The sequence below is a fragment of the Sitophilus oryzae genome, unplaced genomic scaffold, assembly GCF_002938485.1.
Source record: "Sitophilus oryzae breed Bouriz unplaced genomic scaffold, Soryzae_2.0 scaffold_1507_pilon_pilon, whole genome shotgun sequence".
NCBI lineage: Eukaryota > Metazoa > Arthropoda > Insecta > Coleoptera > Curculionidae > Sitophilus > Sitophilus oryzae.
In genome coordinates this window covers 1,525,432-1,543,027 of record NW_022146178.1, presented here as the reverse complement: position 1 = coordinate 1,543,027, position 17,596 = coordinate 1,525,432, and the positions used below count along the sequence as shown (strand labels likewise).

At 33.8% G+C, this 17,596-nt stretch overlaps 1 protein-coding gene across 1 annotated transcript in view; it reads left to right on the top strand.

The window, feature by feature from the left end:
- LOC115878279 (integrin alpha-PS2) overlaps positions 1 to 17,596 on the top strand; it is a 250,658-nt gene that overhangs the window by 56,850 nt on the left and 176,212 nt on the right. Inside the window, exon 3 of the mRNA XM_030894733.1 lies at positions 5,763 to 5,863. Coding sequence (XP_030750593.1) covers positions 5,763 to 5,863 — 101 coding nt within the window. The remainder of the gene's footprint in view (positions 1 to 5,762; positions 5,864 to 17,596) is intronic.

Below are 17,596 nucleotides of genomic sequence, written 5' to 3'. Positions count from 1 at the left end.
ACAAAAAAGTTTGATTGCTTTTGTTTAATTATAATATTAAATAAATAATTTATATCACTAATTTCGAGGCTTTGGAGTTAAAAGATCAGTAAATGTGAGCTTTTAGTAGTAATTGTGTCCTGTGTGCTTTTGTTAGTAAACATGATTTGTGGCTTTTACTGTAAACATAAAAAAACACATTTTAAAAATATATTTAAATTTCTCTGTCTCATTAAATGTATAAGACGATCTGTAAAAATGTTTCCGACTCTACTAACACACATATTAAATTAAAGGAAAAAAGATATACGATAAAGCCGAACAAGCAAACAGGTACTCATTGCTTAATGAGCATTTTATTCGAAACCTGAATGAAATGCTGGCGTAGGCGCGGTCACCTCGATATGGAAAAATCGAAAGTGAGTCCCACTGTCGTTAACTATTAAATAACTTCCTACGGAGTCTCATTAACATGATTTCGACATGTTGTTTTCAGACTTTTTAACGGCCTGACGCCAACAAAAAGGATTTATGTCGGTACGCTAATACATATATCACCATATCACAAATATAAAAATGGTTTTTTAGTGTCTTCAGACTCTTCTTTGAGGCAAATTTTATAGCTTGGCAGCTTTCATTTCAAATTTAAATCGTCAAGAAAACCACTAACGAGATTGGTGTTGGTTTTATGTTGATATTTACAATAGTAATAGAGTGTACCAGCGACTTCGTTCGCGTCGAATTAATCATTTGTAATGGTGATGATAAAGCAAAGCAAGAATTTTTTATTAACATACAAACTGGATAAAATTTTCTCACATTTATGTCAGCATGAGAAAAAACAATATGGCGATATTATTATATAACTTGGAAATATTTGAGGGGTAGTTCCATCTCGTTGGAATTTGACTTTCGAAAAATCCGTTTGCTAAAAATAAGCTTTTTACGTCAAGCAGTTTAAGCAGAATCGTGGTTAAGAAATTACCCAACTTTTTGGAACACCCTGTATGATTTTTTAAAAAAATTCTAAATATGTAAGAAAACAAATAAATTATGCTTGTCCAAGCGTTTTCCCGAAAGACTAACCATTTTTTAAATAACAAATATTGTAATATTTGAGGGGCGTTTTCACCCTCTTGGAATTTGAGATTCGAAAAACCCCTCCTTATCGAACGTCTACACCCCACAGTCAATCCGTTTACCAAAAATCAGCTTTAAACGTCAAGCAGTTTAAGCAGAATCGTGATTACTCAATGGTCATATTTTATGAAACACCCTGTATAAATTTATAAAAAATCTTGAAATATGTAAAACAACAAAATAAAATATACGTGTTTAAGAGTTTTTCCGAAAAACTCACCGGTTTTTAAATAAAAAATATTTTAATATTTGAGGGATAGTTTCACCCCCTTAGAATTCGAGTTTCGAAAAATCCCTTCTTATCGAATCTCTACACCTTAAAGTCAATCTGTTTTCCAAAAATCAGCTTTTTACGTCAAGCGCTTTAAGCAGGATAGTGATTAATCAATGACCAGATTTGATCATTTTTAAAAAATCTTAAAATATGTAAAAAAAACAAAATGGAAACTTTTTTTAAATAAAAAATATTGTAATATTTGAGGGGTGGTTTCACCCTCTTGGAACTGGAATTTCGAAAAATCCCTTCTTATCGAACCTCTACACCCTAGAATCAACCTGTATGCCAAAATTGAGCTTCTTACGTTGAGTGGTTTGAGCAGGATCGTGATTAATCAGTATGCCAGTCACTTAAGGATTTTATATATTAGTATAGATTTGTGGTTGAATTGAGGCTTAATGTACAGGGTGTCCTAAATTCGAGCCTTATCATTAGGATCTCGCAAAATACAAGAGACCCTATTTGAATAGATGTAACAAAATAAATTTTATTAGAGGCATAGAATATTTTGCAGCAACAAGTTGTATACCCTGCAGAATGGTGTATCGTGCCTTTCGTCTTGTAAATGTCTGCTAGGAATTCCAGTTGCAATTCAAATACTGCTCTTATAGAGATCGAGAAAAATGTCATTGTAACATTCTTATCAATGTACTGCAGAAGTACTTACTTGTTAAGTATTTTTATATCGAAATTATAGTATCTGGAACTTTTCTACTACAAGACATTATTCAGAAAAGAGAAGAGACATTTTCAATAAATATACACATGGCCAAATTTATTGCATATAACCATATTTTTATTTTATTTTGGACCTAATATGATTCTTTTTATATTTTTGGACATATTGGCTTAGTACAGGACTAACTAATATAAAATTAAAAATCTAAGTGCAACTAGGCTGTTATTATAATTATATTTCATAATGAATGAAAATCAACAAAAACAAATTTCATTTTAAACAGGAAATATTAAAACAATTTTAATTATTTCTCGCAACTAATAGTGTGTATTGCCTCCTCGAGCCTCAGTGCAAGCTGTGAGACGACTTGGCATGCTCTCAATTAAGTTATCCAGAAGATGTTGAGGAATGGCTTCCCATGTTTCACGCGCAGCAATTTTCAATTCATTTAAATTACGGGGGGATCATTCCTTTTGAGAATATGGCGTTTTAGCAAGTCCCAAGCATGCTCGATCACATCCATATCTAGAATCTGGAATCTGGAGACATCAGTGGCCACCACAGTTTTCTTATACCGTCTTCTTCACAAAATTCACGAACCGCTAAAGTGCGATGGGGAGGATCGACCATGTAAACAAATTCATTTGTTTCGACATTCAAGCATTATCGTCCATGTAAACAAATTCATCCCCCACTGCCCCTCGAAATGGACGCACAATAGGCTCTAAAACGTCTCTAAGATATGAGGCACCTGTCATTGTGCCATCAATAAAAACAAGAGGAGTTCGAGCTCCGTGCATTATATCTGCCTACACCATAATGCCACATAATGCTTCCCCCTTGACAAGGGACACGGGGTTGAGCTGCATTCAAGCGTGTTCGTCTTCCAGATGCTCTCCAGACCAAAGTTCGTCGCGAGTCTGACACTAGGCCTATTCTTGTTTCATTATTAAACATGAAGAAATTCCAATTAGGTCAATTTGCTCTCATCTACTCAGCCCATTGTAGTCGCGTAATTTTGTGCTGTAAATTAAGCTTCGGAACACGTATAGGCCTCCTTAAATGTAATCCTCTGTCATGGAGTCTTCTTGCTATGGTCTTTCTTGAAACATTTACTCCTTCAAAGCGAGCTAACTCATTTTTAATAGCAGTACTAGAAAGCAGGGGATTGCGTCGTGCAATTAGGGATATTTGATGATCTTGCACAGCAGTAGTAACTCTCCTTCTACCTCTTCCAGACCGGTCTGTAACCTCGTTTGTCTCCCTGATTTTTTTTAGTATTCGTAAAACATCGCTTTGGTTAACCCCTACAATTTCAGCTATTGCAACTTGCCGGTAGCCCTATTGAGACAGTGTTACTATTCTGACTCTATTAAACTGTGAAATAATGTTTCTAAGCATTTTAAGGCCAAACAATGGTCAAATTTCTTCTGAAACCCAAGAGGGCACAAATCGAAATGTGCAAGAGTTTGTAATAATCTTGGGTCTGAACGATAAACATTGTTTACCATATCCATTTTAACATAAAAGTGTTTATTACAGATTATCAAAGCTATGTATAAAAAAAGATTCTATAAATTCCTTTCCGTATATTTTTAAACGATATACGCAATAATTTTGGCCATGTGTGTATTTATGTACATATATCATCCTATAGCTTTTTGATTTTAAAATGCCCCATTTTTAGAATAAAGAACTTAACACTAAACCCGCCACACGAACATAACCTCTATTTAAATGTCACTATAAAACTTGTTAAATTTAATATTCAGTGTGTCCCAATATTCCTTTGACATAAAACTACTACGTATTTTTGGGATCACAATAAGTTTATTGGGTGCAATTTACATCTATACAGGGTGAGTCTTAAATAAGTTGAAATGTTTTCAGGACTAGCAGATCTCGATAAAAGAAACATATTTTCCTTTGCCGTTTTTCAAATAAATCCAAAATAACCGAGTTATTTTACTATGAAAATTTCCAAAAAAAATGATTTTTTTGGTAAAATTTTGAGAATCGCTAGATCTTTTCTAGAATTGCTTTCTTGTAAATTTAATCCACTACCTATTTTACTAATCTACTATCTATCCGTTCCATATTATCAACAAATTATGTTTTTTAACTAAAAATTTAAAAAAAAATCAATTTTTTCAATAAATCCCAAATTGTCAAAAAAAATTTTTCGTGAAAAATTGGGATACCCTGTATATATACTATTACAACTACAATCGGAATAACACGAATGTGCATACTTCTCTACCGTAGTATTATATCGCATTGCGTTTGGGTAAGCGATACTATAGAATACTTCAGATAATTAAAACATCATTGACTATTAAATAATTTCCTGTTGCCATTAACTACCAAGCAGCTTCCTACTGCGTCTCATTAGCATTAACTCGAAATAACATTCGAGACTCGATACATTTATTTGAAGAATTTTATAGCGATTGTGCAATAACATCTACGCTACAGACAACAATCTCATTCGTAGTAGCAATGATTTAAAATATAATTAATTCTAAATTCTAGGCGCAGTAAAAACGATGAATACATTTTAAATCTTTTAGTAGTATATTCTTTATAACGGTGTATAGTAAACATACAATCACAATTATTTTTTATACAATTTAGCTCTAGCTGACCAAAAATTTTCTTACATATGATCTAAAACCACTAAAGAAAGCCAAGAAACATTATATGTACATGCTATCCCAGAAATAAGTGCAAGTATTTTAATCGGTAGTGTAGTTCGACCCCAAAAACACGTTTTTTTGCGAAAAAAATGTTGAAAATTTTATATTTTTCTTGACATTTTCCGGAAAATATTGAAAAACTTTTGAGTGCCGCTTGTTCAGTTTCCGGAAATTTGTTTATAGTGCTTCGAGAGAATGCAATGCTGCCACCTCCTACTTTATCCACATTCTGTATGTGTATAAGTTATAAGTTGACATTTTAAAATTTCTACAAAAAAATACTTAAATTAATTTTATTCACTGTAGATGTTTTAATCATTGTGGATTACTATTAAGTATAATGCAACGTCTCAACTCAAATAATGAACCTAAATAACGGAAAATTATGGCAGTTTTTCTACAGTTCAGAATCAGCGCCCTCTATTGGATATGTAAATAGTCAACGTTAACCTACATTTAAACAGATCAGCTGATGGAATTCAAAACAGTAAACCTCTAACAAAACTGAAAAAATATAGATAAATGTAAGGTAAGCTTGTAAGCTATCTAAAACCACTAATGAAAACATTATATGTATATTTGAAATAAGAAAAAATTCTGCCTATTCAACTGAAAAATCATATACAGGAAATTGTATCTAAAAATGCAACTTATATAAAAAATTTACAATTCGGGCGTTTTTTTGATTCTGACAAAACTCTAAAACTCTTAAACATATACTCTTTTTCCTAAAATCAATATTTACCGTTACACTCATATATATAATATATGCTAAAATATGTCTGAACACTTAGTACAGCAGTAAATATATAGGAGATGATCATATTATAAGACAATTAACTCATTGTGAAGTTTTTGTGATTTAAGAATTTTTTGCTATGATTTGTAATCATACATTGGAGATAAACGAATCAATTGGATGGTATTACGTATTTTAAATTGTAAAATTGGATTAAATTATTAATTTAATATATTTTTTTATTTATTTCAGGCAACCAATACATAGGAAACAGAGAAATGGACCAAAAAAGTGGGCAGTGGTTTGGAGCATCTTTGAGTGCATCAGGAAGTATAACGGGAGGACCTGTTGTGGTTAGTATTAATTCTAAATATTTTGTTTCATTTGTCTATTTTTACTTAATAACACCACTATTGACGTCGTAGACTCTGTGAAGTTCTTAGGACTTGTTGTAGACAACTCGTTAAAATGGGAGAAACTAAGCGCTGCCTGTTTTGCGCTAAGATCAGTTTCTAAGAAACTTAACTCCTCAACCTCTAGAATAGCCTATTATGCCCTTTTTGAGTCACATCTTCGTTATGCCCTTCCATTCTGGGGTACTTGCTGCGCAACAAAATTTGATCGTATTTTCAGACTTCAAAAGAGAGCAGTTCGATATTTATTGGGACTGAACAGTAGAACTGACTGCCAGAATATCTTTAAAAATTTCAAAATACTGACTCTTCCTTCTTTAGTCATTTTTGAATCCGTTTGCTTAATCCGCAAGTACATATCTGCTATTCCCGAAAGGCCATCTCATAACTATCCACTTAGGAACCCCGAGCTCAGGTACTAGTTAAAGGTTCAATACTGTACAATGGCAAAAAAATGTACAATCATCTGCCTTTCAATATCAAGTCGCTTTCATTCTTTCCCGCATTTCGCAAAGCTCTAAAATCATACTTACTGGAGAGAGCCCTATATACGGTAAACGACTTTTTTGTTGATGTTTAATTATGAACGACTGAAGAGACTAAGAGAATTTATGAAGAAATGACTTAAATTTATTTGAATTGTATTATTTGTATTGTGTATTTTTTTGTGCTTTTGTTTGTTTTGTGAGTGCTTTCTCGATGAAGCCGTTTTGGCTTTTTGTACAATAAAGCGTTGTTTATTTATTATTATTATTTTAAAAATTGCAGTTAAATTGTCCAGTGTCCAAGCTATCAATACTTATGATCATCAAAACAATGTGCAAAAATATTTTTTTTTAATAAAACAGCAAATATATCAATTTAAGATGATAAGTTAATATTAAATATTTATTTTATTAGTTCGGAGCAGATCGGCGTCACAGTGGGCTTGGAAAGGAAGATTGGTTTCGTTTTATATTTAAAATTTGATGGGGAATCATCGGTCATCATTTCCAAGCTGCCTTGACGCCGGTTTTTTCACTCATGCTGTACTAAATACACCAGAAAACTTTGTTTTTAAATTTTTAAACTCTTGACGAACGTTTTGCTAACCATGATATTCATTATCAGCAGATGGTTATCCATTATCAGCAGCTATCTGGCGATAGTGGTCTAACTTGGTTGGCAAAATGAGTGTCAAGAGTTTATAAAAAGAGAATTGGTGATTTGTCATAGATTTGCATAATTGCTTCCAATCTACATTATTATTTAATAATAGACCAGAAGGGTTTTAAGAGAAAAATTAATTTTATTTTCAAAATTAGGGCACATTAATAGTTTGTACTATTTTTTAAAGAACCTCGTACTATTTTCAAATTTATAACTAAAAATATTTCAGAAAATGTATTTCCGGTTGCTACATTGTTAAAACTAAAAATAGCATCCCATGAGAATTTTGAAAATAATCTAACTACCTTACCATATTTGAAACGAACAAAAATATACTAAAAAACATAATATGTACTTTCCAGTTGTTAAAACTAACTACCTACCTGAATTTTAAAGCTTTCTACAAAGTATAAGAAATATCGTATACTGCTAAGATAGAAGAAACTAGATTTATCGAGGCTTACCAGCGGCATTCTCTCGTAATAACACGGCTTTAGATCTTATGTCTTCGTTGTTTCCATATATGTACGCATATTCCATATTTTTTTGATTGCGAGAAATACTCGCAGATATAGTATACTTTACTAGACTTTCAAAAGCGTTACATACGCGGATCAAGCGTTTGTTTACTAATGAGCTCTCCTTTGAACCTTATTTAAATAAGGATTAGATGAAGAAAAGCTGACGGCATTAAGCAGGCAGTTGACGGTCTTAGATATTTCATATTGGAACTGGAACTGTGCAATTTCTTAGAAACTGGATTAGTGCTAATATATATGATGTGTGTGTTCTATTTTGACTTCTATATGCTTTTATATTGCTAACTAGTATTTTTTTTAATATAAATGTTTAGTTTTTCTTTTATTATATGGAATTTAGCATTAAAACAGCTAAAAATTAACAAAAAAAATGAAAAGAGTAATTAAAGGATAGAAGGACGTGAACAAAATAATAAAAGAAAGTAAAATAATACTAAGAAAATAAATTATACGAAGAAATTATAATAGATATTCCTAGAGTTTAGATTCAAATGATCTTGAATTCAAGAGGATATTATCAGTGTAGATGTTTTACTTGCAAGATCCCCAAAGCTGTTTACAGCAACACTAGAAGAAATCTTCCGTCAACTGGACTGGACTAACCAAAGACATTATAAAGATAGACCGAACATCTCATTCATAAATACTCGTTGGTAGTGTATCAAACATTCCAATGTGTCAAACAAGGACAGAAGAGACAGAGAAGTCTAAAATTTCCGACCCCGGCAACTAGGCGCATTTGGATTGTTCTAATGGCCAGTGGCGTATCGTTTTTTGGAAAGTAGGTTTTAATATTCCATAGATGTATTAAATAGTCCTTATTCTACTAAATTATAAGTCGGATACTGTTTAATAAGGATAAGTTCTTTACAATATGACAACACCGATTAGAGGCGAGGGAGCCTATTCATTCATTTATTACCTTGTAGTACGTGTCGCACGTGTGCGGTAAAGCTTTGTTGCCGCTATCTCCGCGGCTGTATTAACGCATTTTCTTAGCTTGTAGTCCTTAATTGTTTATTTTATTGACTTTTTCTGTTCAAAAACTATAAAATATGGTTCGCCAGTGCCAAATTTGCAAGAAATTTGACTTTAATAATCCATTTAAGTCTTGAAACGACTTTTGACCGGTAGGCAACTCTCAATTTACCCATTGGGAGTCAGTGGCGTTGTTGTAGAAAGGCGCTTATTTAGATAATATTTTAGTAAAATGTAAAATCTGATTTTTTTCTCTTACATTACATTATTTACTTACTTACATTGTAACAAAATCATAATTATAACCCTGTTAATAATTAATAATGTTTTTATTAAAAATATATTCCGGTTTATTCTAAAATTATCTTCAGAATCTAAAATAACATACAAGAATTTTAAAATGATATTACATTATGAAACAATATTTTTTAATATACCGGGTCGTCTCAAAAGTGGCTCAACCCTATAACTTTTTTTTATTTTTTCAGATAAAAAAACAGATTTGTATGTTAGGTATATGACATAAATTAGGATTTATTGGACGTATTCTTGTCTTAGGTCTCTTCCTGTTTCACCGAAATGATTACATCTTTTGATTTTAAAGGCACCATCGGTATATTGCTACTTTATTCGATAAAAAATTACACTCTGAATAGAATGACATATCATATGTCAACTTTTGACATTGTCGCTTAAAAACATCCTATTTTAAATTTCAATCCAGATTTTTTCAATCCACTAAGCTTTAATCAAGGAGCCTTGGAAAAATAGTTTTGATCGTCTAATAGGTTTCGTGTCTTGTCTAGGCCGGTTAAAAGATGTACAAATCGTATTTTTAATCATACATATGTCAATTTTTTCAAATGGAACAAGGGTGACTCATTAGCATATTTGGAAAAAGCATTTTTTTATGAATATATTGATACCACACACTTGGTATTTCGAGTCAAATTGTCGTTATGAACCGCGTGTTACAATTACAATTAAACCATATGCGAAAATGTCAAAAGTTGACATATGATATTTCATTCTATTCAGAGTGTCATTTTCTATCGAATAAAGTAGAAATATACCGAGGGTGCCGTTTAAAAATTAAAAGTTATAGTCATTTCCGGTGACACAGGAAGTGACCAAAAACAATTGAATGCGTCAATCAATCCTAATTTATTTCATATACTAACATACTAAATCTTGTTTTTTTATTTGAAAATATAAAAAAATTATGGGGATGAGCCACTTTTGAGCCGCACCCGGTATAATAAAGACAGTACCGAGTTAAATAAATGTAGTTTTTATTTTATCCACTTCCTATCACCTTCCTTGCTTTAATGGAACAGATTTATGTTTTCTCTAATTTACATAATAAGACATCACTTAACTAGAAAAAAAATTACAACAATCATTTTTTTTTCTCTCCCTGTCGCCGATTCTATTATATCTGTGGAATAGATCCGGTTTTGATTAATATTAGGGGTTGTAAATGTTTGACTAAAATTAATAATTTATTATTAATTTCAAAAATTACGTAATTTCGATTATAAAATTTCTTCTATAACGTGTATTTTATTATGTTTATCCTTTTCGGACTCTAAGACGTTTTTTCTAAACTTTTATGTAAAAAACCTGTCCTAAATCTTAATAAAATATAAAAACGTTTAAATACGATATATTTTTAATTTACTTATAGCTTCATTAAAATAAAAAAATTACCCGGCTATGATACGGAGAGTTCAGGTGTACTTGAGAAACGAAAGACAGTGTTGTGTTTCTCGGCAGAGTCGTCAGGGAACGACCGTTACGACAGAGACAACCTACTATCGCTCGTGTCGCACTCGTTATAACCTAAAACAATAACACAATTTAATTAAGAAATTGAGATTTATTGATATCCGGGGAAGGTTTTAAAGTAACCTTTTCTGCAAATCAAACTAAGTAGATAGGCGCAAATTTGATATGTGGCAATGTCGCCTTCTCTATCTCAGTTGGTTTTTACAGTACGTAGTCAACCTCCGAATGTTTGATCGGGTTAAAATGCATAATGTGATATCTGTTCTTCCTAAATCTATGGGACTAACAAAGTATTAAAAATAGATAGAGAATATCTTAACCAACTAAGATTCGCTGATGACGTAGTCCTAATTGTCATTAGTCCTGAAGAACTACAAGCACAAACTACCGAACTAAATACAGCCAGCAATAAAGTAGGTCTCAAAAAATGAATTTAGCAAAAACTAAAGTTATGTACAACGAACTAGTAGACAGAAAAGGTATTCTAATAAATAATATAATACTGGAAATAGTAGAAGTATCTATATATTTGGGACAACTAATACACAGCTCGAGATTCCTATTACAAGAAATCAACTGAAGAATTAAGTTAGCATGGAGTGCTTACGGAAGAAACTCAATTATATTCAAATTTAAAAGGCCACTTTATCTATGCATGCGAAACCTGGACACTTAAAACAGACACTATGAGGAAATTGATGGACGAACAATATAGTACCCACGAGGAATTAAGAGACCTAGAAGAAGACGAAACTTTTTTCCAATAACAAGAGGTCGCCCTCTGCCGGAAAGACTGCGACCTGCGAGGTCTATTGTCTCCTTTCTATATCTGCACCCATTCTCCTATCCCTGTGCCCTGCACCAACTAGCAGTTCTTTTGCGGTTTAAGAGCTAGGTCATTGGATAAAGGCATTACTGTATCTGTGCCCCTGTCTGTTTCTCCAGTGGACATTCCTACTTTTTCCTGATCCAGAGTTTTAGTGCACTACGGGCCATACATTTGGGTAATCCCAGTACTGGCTCTGGACCAAGATAGGATACCGATGATCCTTTCCTAGCTAGCTCATCGGCTTTTTTGTTACCTTCGGGGCCGCTGTGGCCCATCATCCAAAATAATTTAATTCTGTTCCTTCGTGCCAGAGCTCCCAGTTCACCTGGAAATTCCCAGATGAGTCTCGACGATACCTTTGGGCTCATAAGCGCCCCAAGTGCCGCCTGACTGTCTGAGCATATATTGATGAGCTTACCTGAAATAAGCTCTTCTATTGTTTTCTTTCGCACATTGTAAAATGGCGAAGATGGAGTACGGTTACTTAACCGTACTCCATCTTCGCAAATACTTATTTACCCAAGGAAAAGGATAAGCATAATGGTCATTCCCCAAATACTCCAGCTCCTGTTCCTTCAGCAGTCTTTGAACCGTCTGTAAACCAGGTTTGTCCATCCTGAAGGAATGTTATATCTGTCCACATTCCTCGATCCATTTTGTTCATCTCGAATGGTTTGTGGTAGTACTAGAATTTTTAGAATTTAGAATGAGTGGGAGGGGGGTTAATCACTGCGACATTACAGATCCATTGTGTCCCCCTTTCTTGAGTCATAACTCATCATACAGTATCTGGGACGGTTTTATAGAGGGTAGCTCCATCTCCAATATCAGTCGTACCAAAATTCATGGCACGAATGGTTGTCGTCTCGGCGCACTCAGTGATGAGGTGTACTGGTGTTTCCCCATCTTCCCCATAGAATCTGCATTCGCCGTTTCTTCTTAGTTTCAATCTACTGAGGTGTTCATTGAGGAGACAGTGTCCTGTTAAAAACCCCGTGACAATCCAAAGATTGTTCTTACTTAAACCCAGGAAGATCTGTGATTTTTCTTGATCATAAGCCCTCAGAAACTTCTTCGAGTGTCTTAGACCATTGCAAGATTTCCATTCCAGGTTGCGGATGGAATCTTCCAAGTTCTTGAGTTCCGCCTTGAGTTGGTTACCACTTGGAAAGCAGAACGGTTCTGGTCCAGTTAGTGGAGTGTTAGCTCCTTTCCTAGCTAGATTATTTGCTTTTTCATTGCCTTCTATCCCTTGGTGAGCAGGCACCCAGAGTAGGAGGACTTTGTTTTCTTTGCCTAATTTATTCAGCTTCTCTATGCATTCTTTGACCAATTTCGAATTGATCGATACTGAGTTGATCGCTTTTAACGCTGCTTGACTATCAGACAAGATGGCTGTTTCTTGTTTCCGATAGTTGCTATCTAAGATAAGTTGTACGCATCTTTCGATAGCGTAGATTTCTGCCTGTAGGATACTAGGGTAAGTGCCCATTGGTTCGGAGTATTTAGCTCTCGGTCCAAACACTCCGATCCCTGTTCCCGTATTGGTTTTGGAAGCATCAGTATACCAAGTTATGGTATGGTCTTTTAACTGCTGGGCAAGCGTTTCGCTCTTCCAATCCTTTTTATTGCTCAATACTACATGGAGATGTTTCTCAAAGTTGTACGTTCTTAGCATATCGTCCACTGGGAGTTGCAGGAGTGGTATTTCCTTTATGAGGGTGTTCCAAGCCCCTGATCTGACAATTCTCCCAGTACTAATTCCGTTAGTGACCATTCTAATCAATGTCGCATTGGCATATCTACCAATGACAATGTGCAGTGGTGTTAGATCTAGAATGACCTCCATTGCTGCTGTTGGACAGGTTCTCATGGCTCCTGTGATGCAAACGCATGTTAGTCTCTGGACTTTGCATAGGTTTAGCCTTGCCGTCCGTTGCTCTAGTTTTGTGTACCAGGCAACTGCTCCATAAGTAATCATGGGTCTTACTATCATGGTATACATCCAGCGCAAAATGTTAGGGGAGCAGCCCCATCTATTTCCGGCCAGTCTTCTGCATATCATGAGAGCCTTTATGGCTTTGTGGTAGTACTAAAGAGGAGTCATTTGGTCCGATCTCATTTGGAGTAGAGGTCCTTGATAGAATTCCCCATCTTTAAGAGTGTTCTATTTCCCAGTAACAACACACTTTGTTGTCGATAGAGTCCCATTCTTGCCTCCACCTAAGACGAAACTTATAATATTAGGAATATTAGGAAATTAGCAGGGATAAATTGAGCTCGCATAGCTAACAATAGACAAGAATGGGCCAAACTTCAAAGAGATTCTCTAAATATGTGATGGAGGCTACACACCATAATTGAAAATAGTTGAATAAGCTGAAAATGATGATGAGGATGATGTTGATATGAAAAATTAAATATCTTCAATGCATTGGTGGTATAATTATTAGACATAATGCATACAACTGCAACAACGCTTCATCGGAAAGCTCCGATGATAAATCCGAGCTGTGGGATATTTCGAGAGAACAAGTGAAAAAATCTGGAATCTGAACCCGCGCTATTGACCTTTCCCTCTCCCCGTCTCTCTCCCGTTCGTGCTCTCTGTTTATCTTTTTACTGCTGTGACATGCGACGAAGTCCGACATGGACCTGAATTAATTTCGTACGAGAAGCCGGGCGCTTTGTCAGTGCCGCGTATTTCGCCTCTTTTCATCATTTTTATTCGTTTTGTTCCGTTTGTTTGTTGACCGGTACAAGGCAAAGAAGAAGCTGTTGCGGAAAGATTTGTTCGATATTGGAGGCAGTTTGATTGGCAGATGAAAATACGTAATTTAATGTATTTTGTCAGCGTTATTGTTTTACGTAGAAAAAAAAGCTATTCCAAATATAACATATAATGGATGGAGTCCATTTCATATTTTTTACGCTCATGTGCCATTACCCTGAAAGCCTTCGATCAGTTGATAGTACCAGTGAGTCCTCCTACTCTGGTAGTATCTGATCACTGGCAGTAACTGATCACAAAAAATCAAACGATATAGAAAAGGAGTGAACACTTCAATAACTGAACCAGAACCGTTTTGGTTCTCAAATATAAACCAACTTAAAGCAGAACTCAAGGATCTGGGAGACTCCATCCGCAACCTGGAATAAGAGTGCTCCAACAGTCTAAGACACTTGAAGAAATTTCTCGGGTCTTACGACCGAGAAAAATAAAAGATTTCTTGGTTTAATTAAAAACAATCTTCGGATTGTCACGGAGTTTTTAACAGGACACTGTCTCCTCAATGAACGCGCAGTAGATTGAAGCTATGAAACAACGGAGAATGCAAATTTTGTGGGGAAAATGAGGAAACACCATCCAACCTCATCACTGAGTCCGTCTAGATGACCACCCGTGCCAACAAATAAATTTTATGTAACAATTTCTTTTAGTACAGTTTCTATGAACATAGAAAATTAATTTATTCCATAGATGTACACCAAACGACATGAAAAAGGACGGACATCTTACAAATCTTATTTTTTTTTTAAAGTTTAATATTTTTTGTTTTATTGCATCGATATTGATTATTTTTTAATTTTTTATTATTTACTGGTTTGGTTATAAACCTTTTGTTTCGCTTTTGAACCTTTTGTTTCGCTAAATCGATTACTAATATGGAATTTTAATAGCAAAATAAAACACTAAATCACCACGATACACCAAAACACTTTTACTTTTACACTGGACGCGCGTTTCGCTAACCATGTTAGCATCATCAGCAGATGATTATAAACAAACTGAGAATTCATTAACAAAATTAAAAATATAACATTGCATGAAGGTGAAATTTTGGTCTCCTTTGATGTATCTTCGTTGTTCCCAAGTGTTCCAATTCCATATATACTTTAGGCTACTTTAAGGAATTACTGAACGCAAATGGTCTCGACAACAAAACTGTTTGATGTATCTTCGTTGTTCCCAAGTGTTCCAATTCCATATATACTTTAGGCTACTTGAAGGAATTACTGAACGCAAATGGTCTCGACAACAAAACTGTGATTGAATATATTGAGCTTAATCATTATGTATGAAACAAATTTGTTTTCAATTTAATAACAACGTTTTTGAACAGCGGGAAGGTACAGCAATGGGTAATCCATTGTCTCCATTTTTGGCTAATTTATTCATGAGCAGGTTTGAAGTGGAGGCTAAGAATCAGTTTGAGTATTTTCCAAGAGTATGGTTTAGGTATGTGGATGATATTTTTGCTGTTTTTGACACACATTCAGACACCATAGATAATTTTATTTCTAAGTTAAATAATCGTTTTCCTTCCATTAAATTTACACATGAAATTGAGAACAACAATACCATTTCTAGATGTATTAGTTATTAGAAATACTAATAATTGCCTGGAATTTGATATCTATAGGAAAAATACCACTACACGCAGATATATTCCTAATGAATCTTATCATAGTATTGAACATAAAATGGCTAGTTTAAGCTTAGTTCATAGATTACTTAGTTTTCCACTTTCCAACGAAAGATATGAAATTATCAACAGTTATCATTAACAAAGAAAGAGATTACATTAGGAATGTAGCTGAGTGTAATGGATATTCTCCTTCACTAGTTGATAAAATAATTAGAAAACGTAGGTATAGGTTAATGATTTCTGAAAATTCGACTTTTCAAGTGGAGAAAGATACCTCAAGATATTTTTCAATACCGTTTGAGAGACAGTTATCCCGTGGTCTAAAAGTTACATAACTTTGAAACGAATGATATCGGAGATGGAGAATTAACATCTTCAAAACCGTCGCAGATACTGGCTTTTGTCAAAGCTCTGAGACCATATGATAAGTTATAACTCAAGAAAGGGGGACACAATAGATCTAGGTCCCAGTGATTAACCTCCTCTCTCTCATAAAACTCTTAAACACTCAAACAAGATATCATATGGAAACTCCCAGTAACACAAAGATGCATGGAGCAGTTCTCTTGATATAACAAAGAGAGACTCTAAGTTATTAGAGTGAATTAGACAGAGGGCTCAATTAGTAGATTTTAACTACAGATTTAAATCCTCCGTAAATGGTAATGAGCAGCACACCCAGCGAGTAAGGCTATCTACATAACATAATGGTATTCCATAGGCATAAAATTAGGGTTGCCAACTTTCAAAATTAAAAATAGAGGACGCGAGTGTAAAAAACAAGACAGGTGAAAAAATGTTTAAACTTTGCTCATATGTCAAGAATTTACCAAAAAGTTATGTAAACGTTATACGGATACGGACTTTTTTACTTTCTTAACACCATCCACCAATATTTCTTGTACGTAAGTAAATATTTGTTTTCAGTGTGAAGGAGTGGAGCTGGCAAAAGATCTGCTGTTGTCAGATTAGCAATTTTATTAAGCATTGTTTTCGATAGACAATAATTTTATATATTTTTCGAGTTCGGTGTGTAAAAAAGAGGACTTTTTCGATGCGCCAGAGAAAAGAGGACAGTACGATCGAAAAGAGGACAGTCTTCTGAAATAGAGGACGGTTGGCAACCCTATATAAAATGTCCAAGAAGACGTTCTAATGTAATATGGGACTCCGACAAAAAACAAACTAGGACAAAATGGTATTAAACAGCACAATAACGAGACACATGGATACAAATGGAACCTGAATATGCAACAGAAGCACCACCATAATTGGTGGTGTAAGAAAGCTGCATATGATGATGATTATAATTAAATGACTGAAAAGAGATTGAAAATAATCAAGAGCAAAGTTATTCTCCAACTAAAAGATACTGACTGATTATGAATTGCTAAAATTGGCATGGATCAAATAGTGATTATACACACATCAGTTTGACACAAAGTTCTTTTTCTTAAAATGTATCTCGTTTGTTGCAAGCTCTTTAACCATTACCGTACAATTCTCATTTTTGTACTATTTTATAACATGCAATAAGCCAACTAAACCATCAATTTAGACATCTAAATAATAAATTTCCATTTAACGTGTTAACAAGAGAATCATAAACAGAAAATGCTCATTAGTAGAGTAAAAAACTGTAACGAGTTATAATATACTCGCGAAACAAATGAAGTTTTTAAAGAATGAACGAACAATTTTATGTAAAATTAGTGTTTCACTTTAATATAATTTATTCACAGATTTGTTTATCAAAGTTAACTTAACATGTGTAACAAATATGATCTAAATACGAATATTACATTTTTTAATTGGTCTTTTAAAGTATAAGAACTTTTTTTCTAGAACATTCTCTTAACAAAAGCCACTTAATTATCGAAGAATATTTCTTAAGCTGTTAGTTATGCAATATTCCACTAAGTATTGAGTATACATAATTTGAGTAGGATTATTTCTCAAT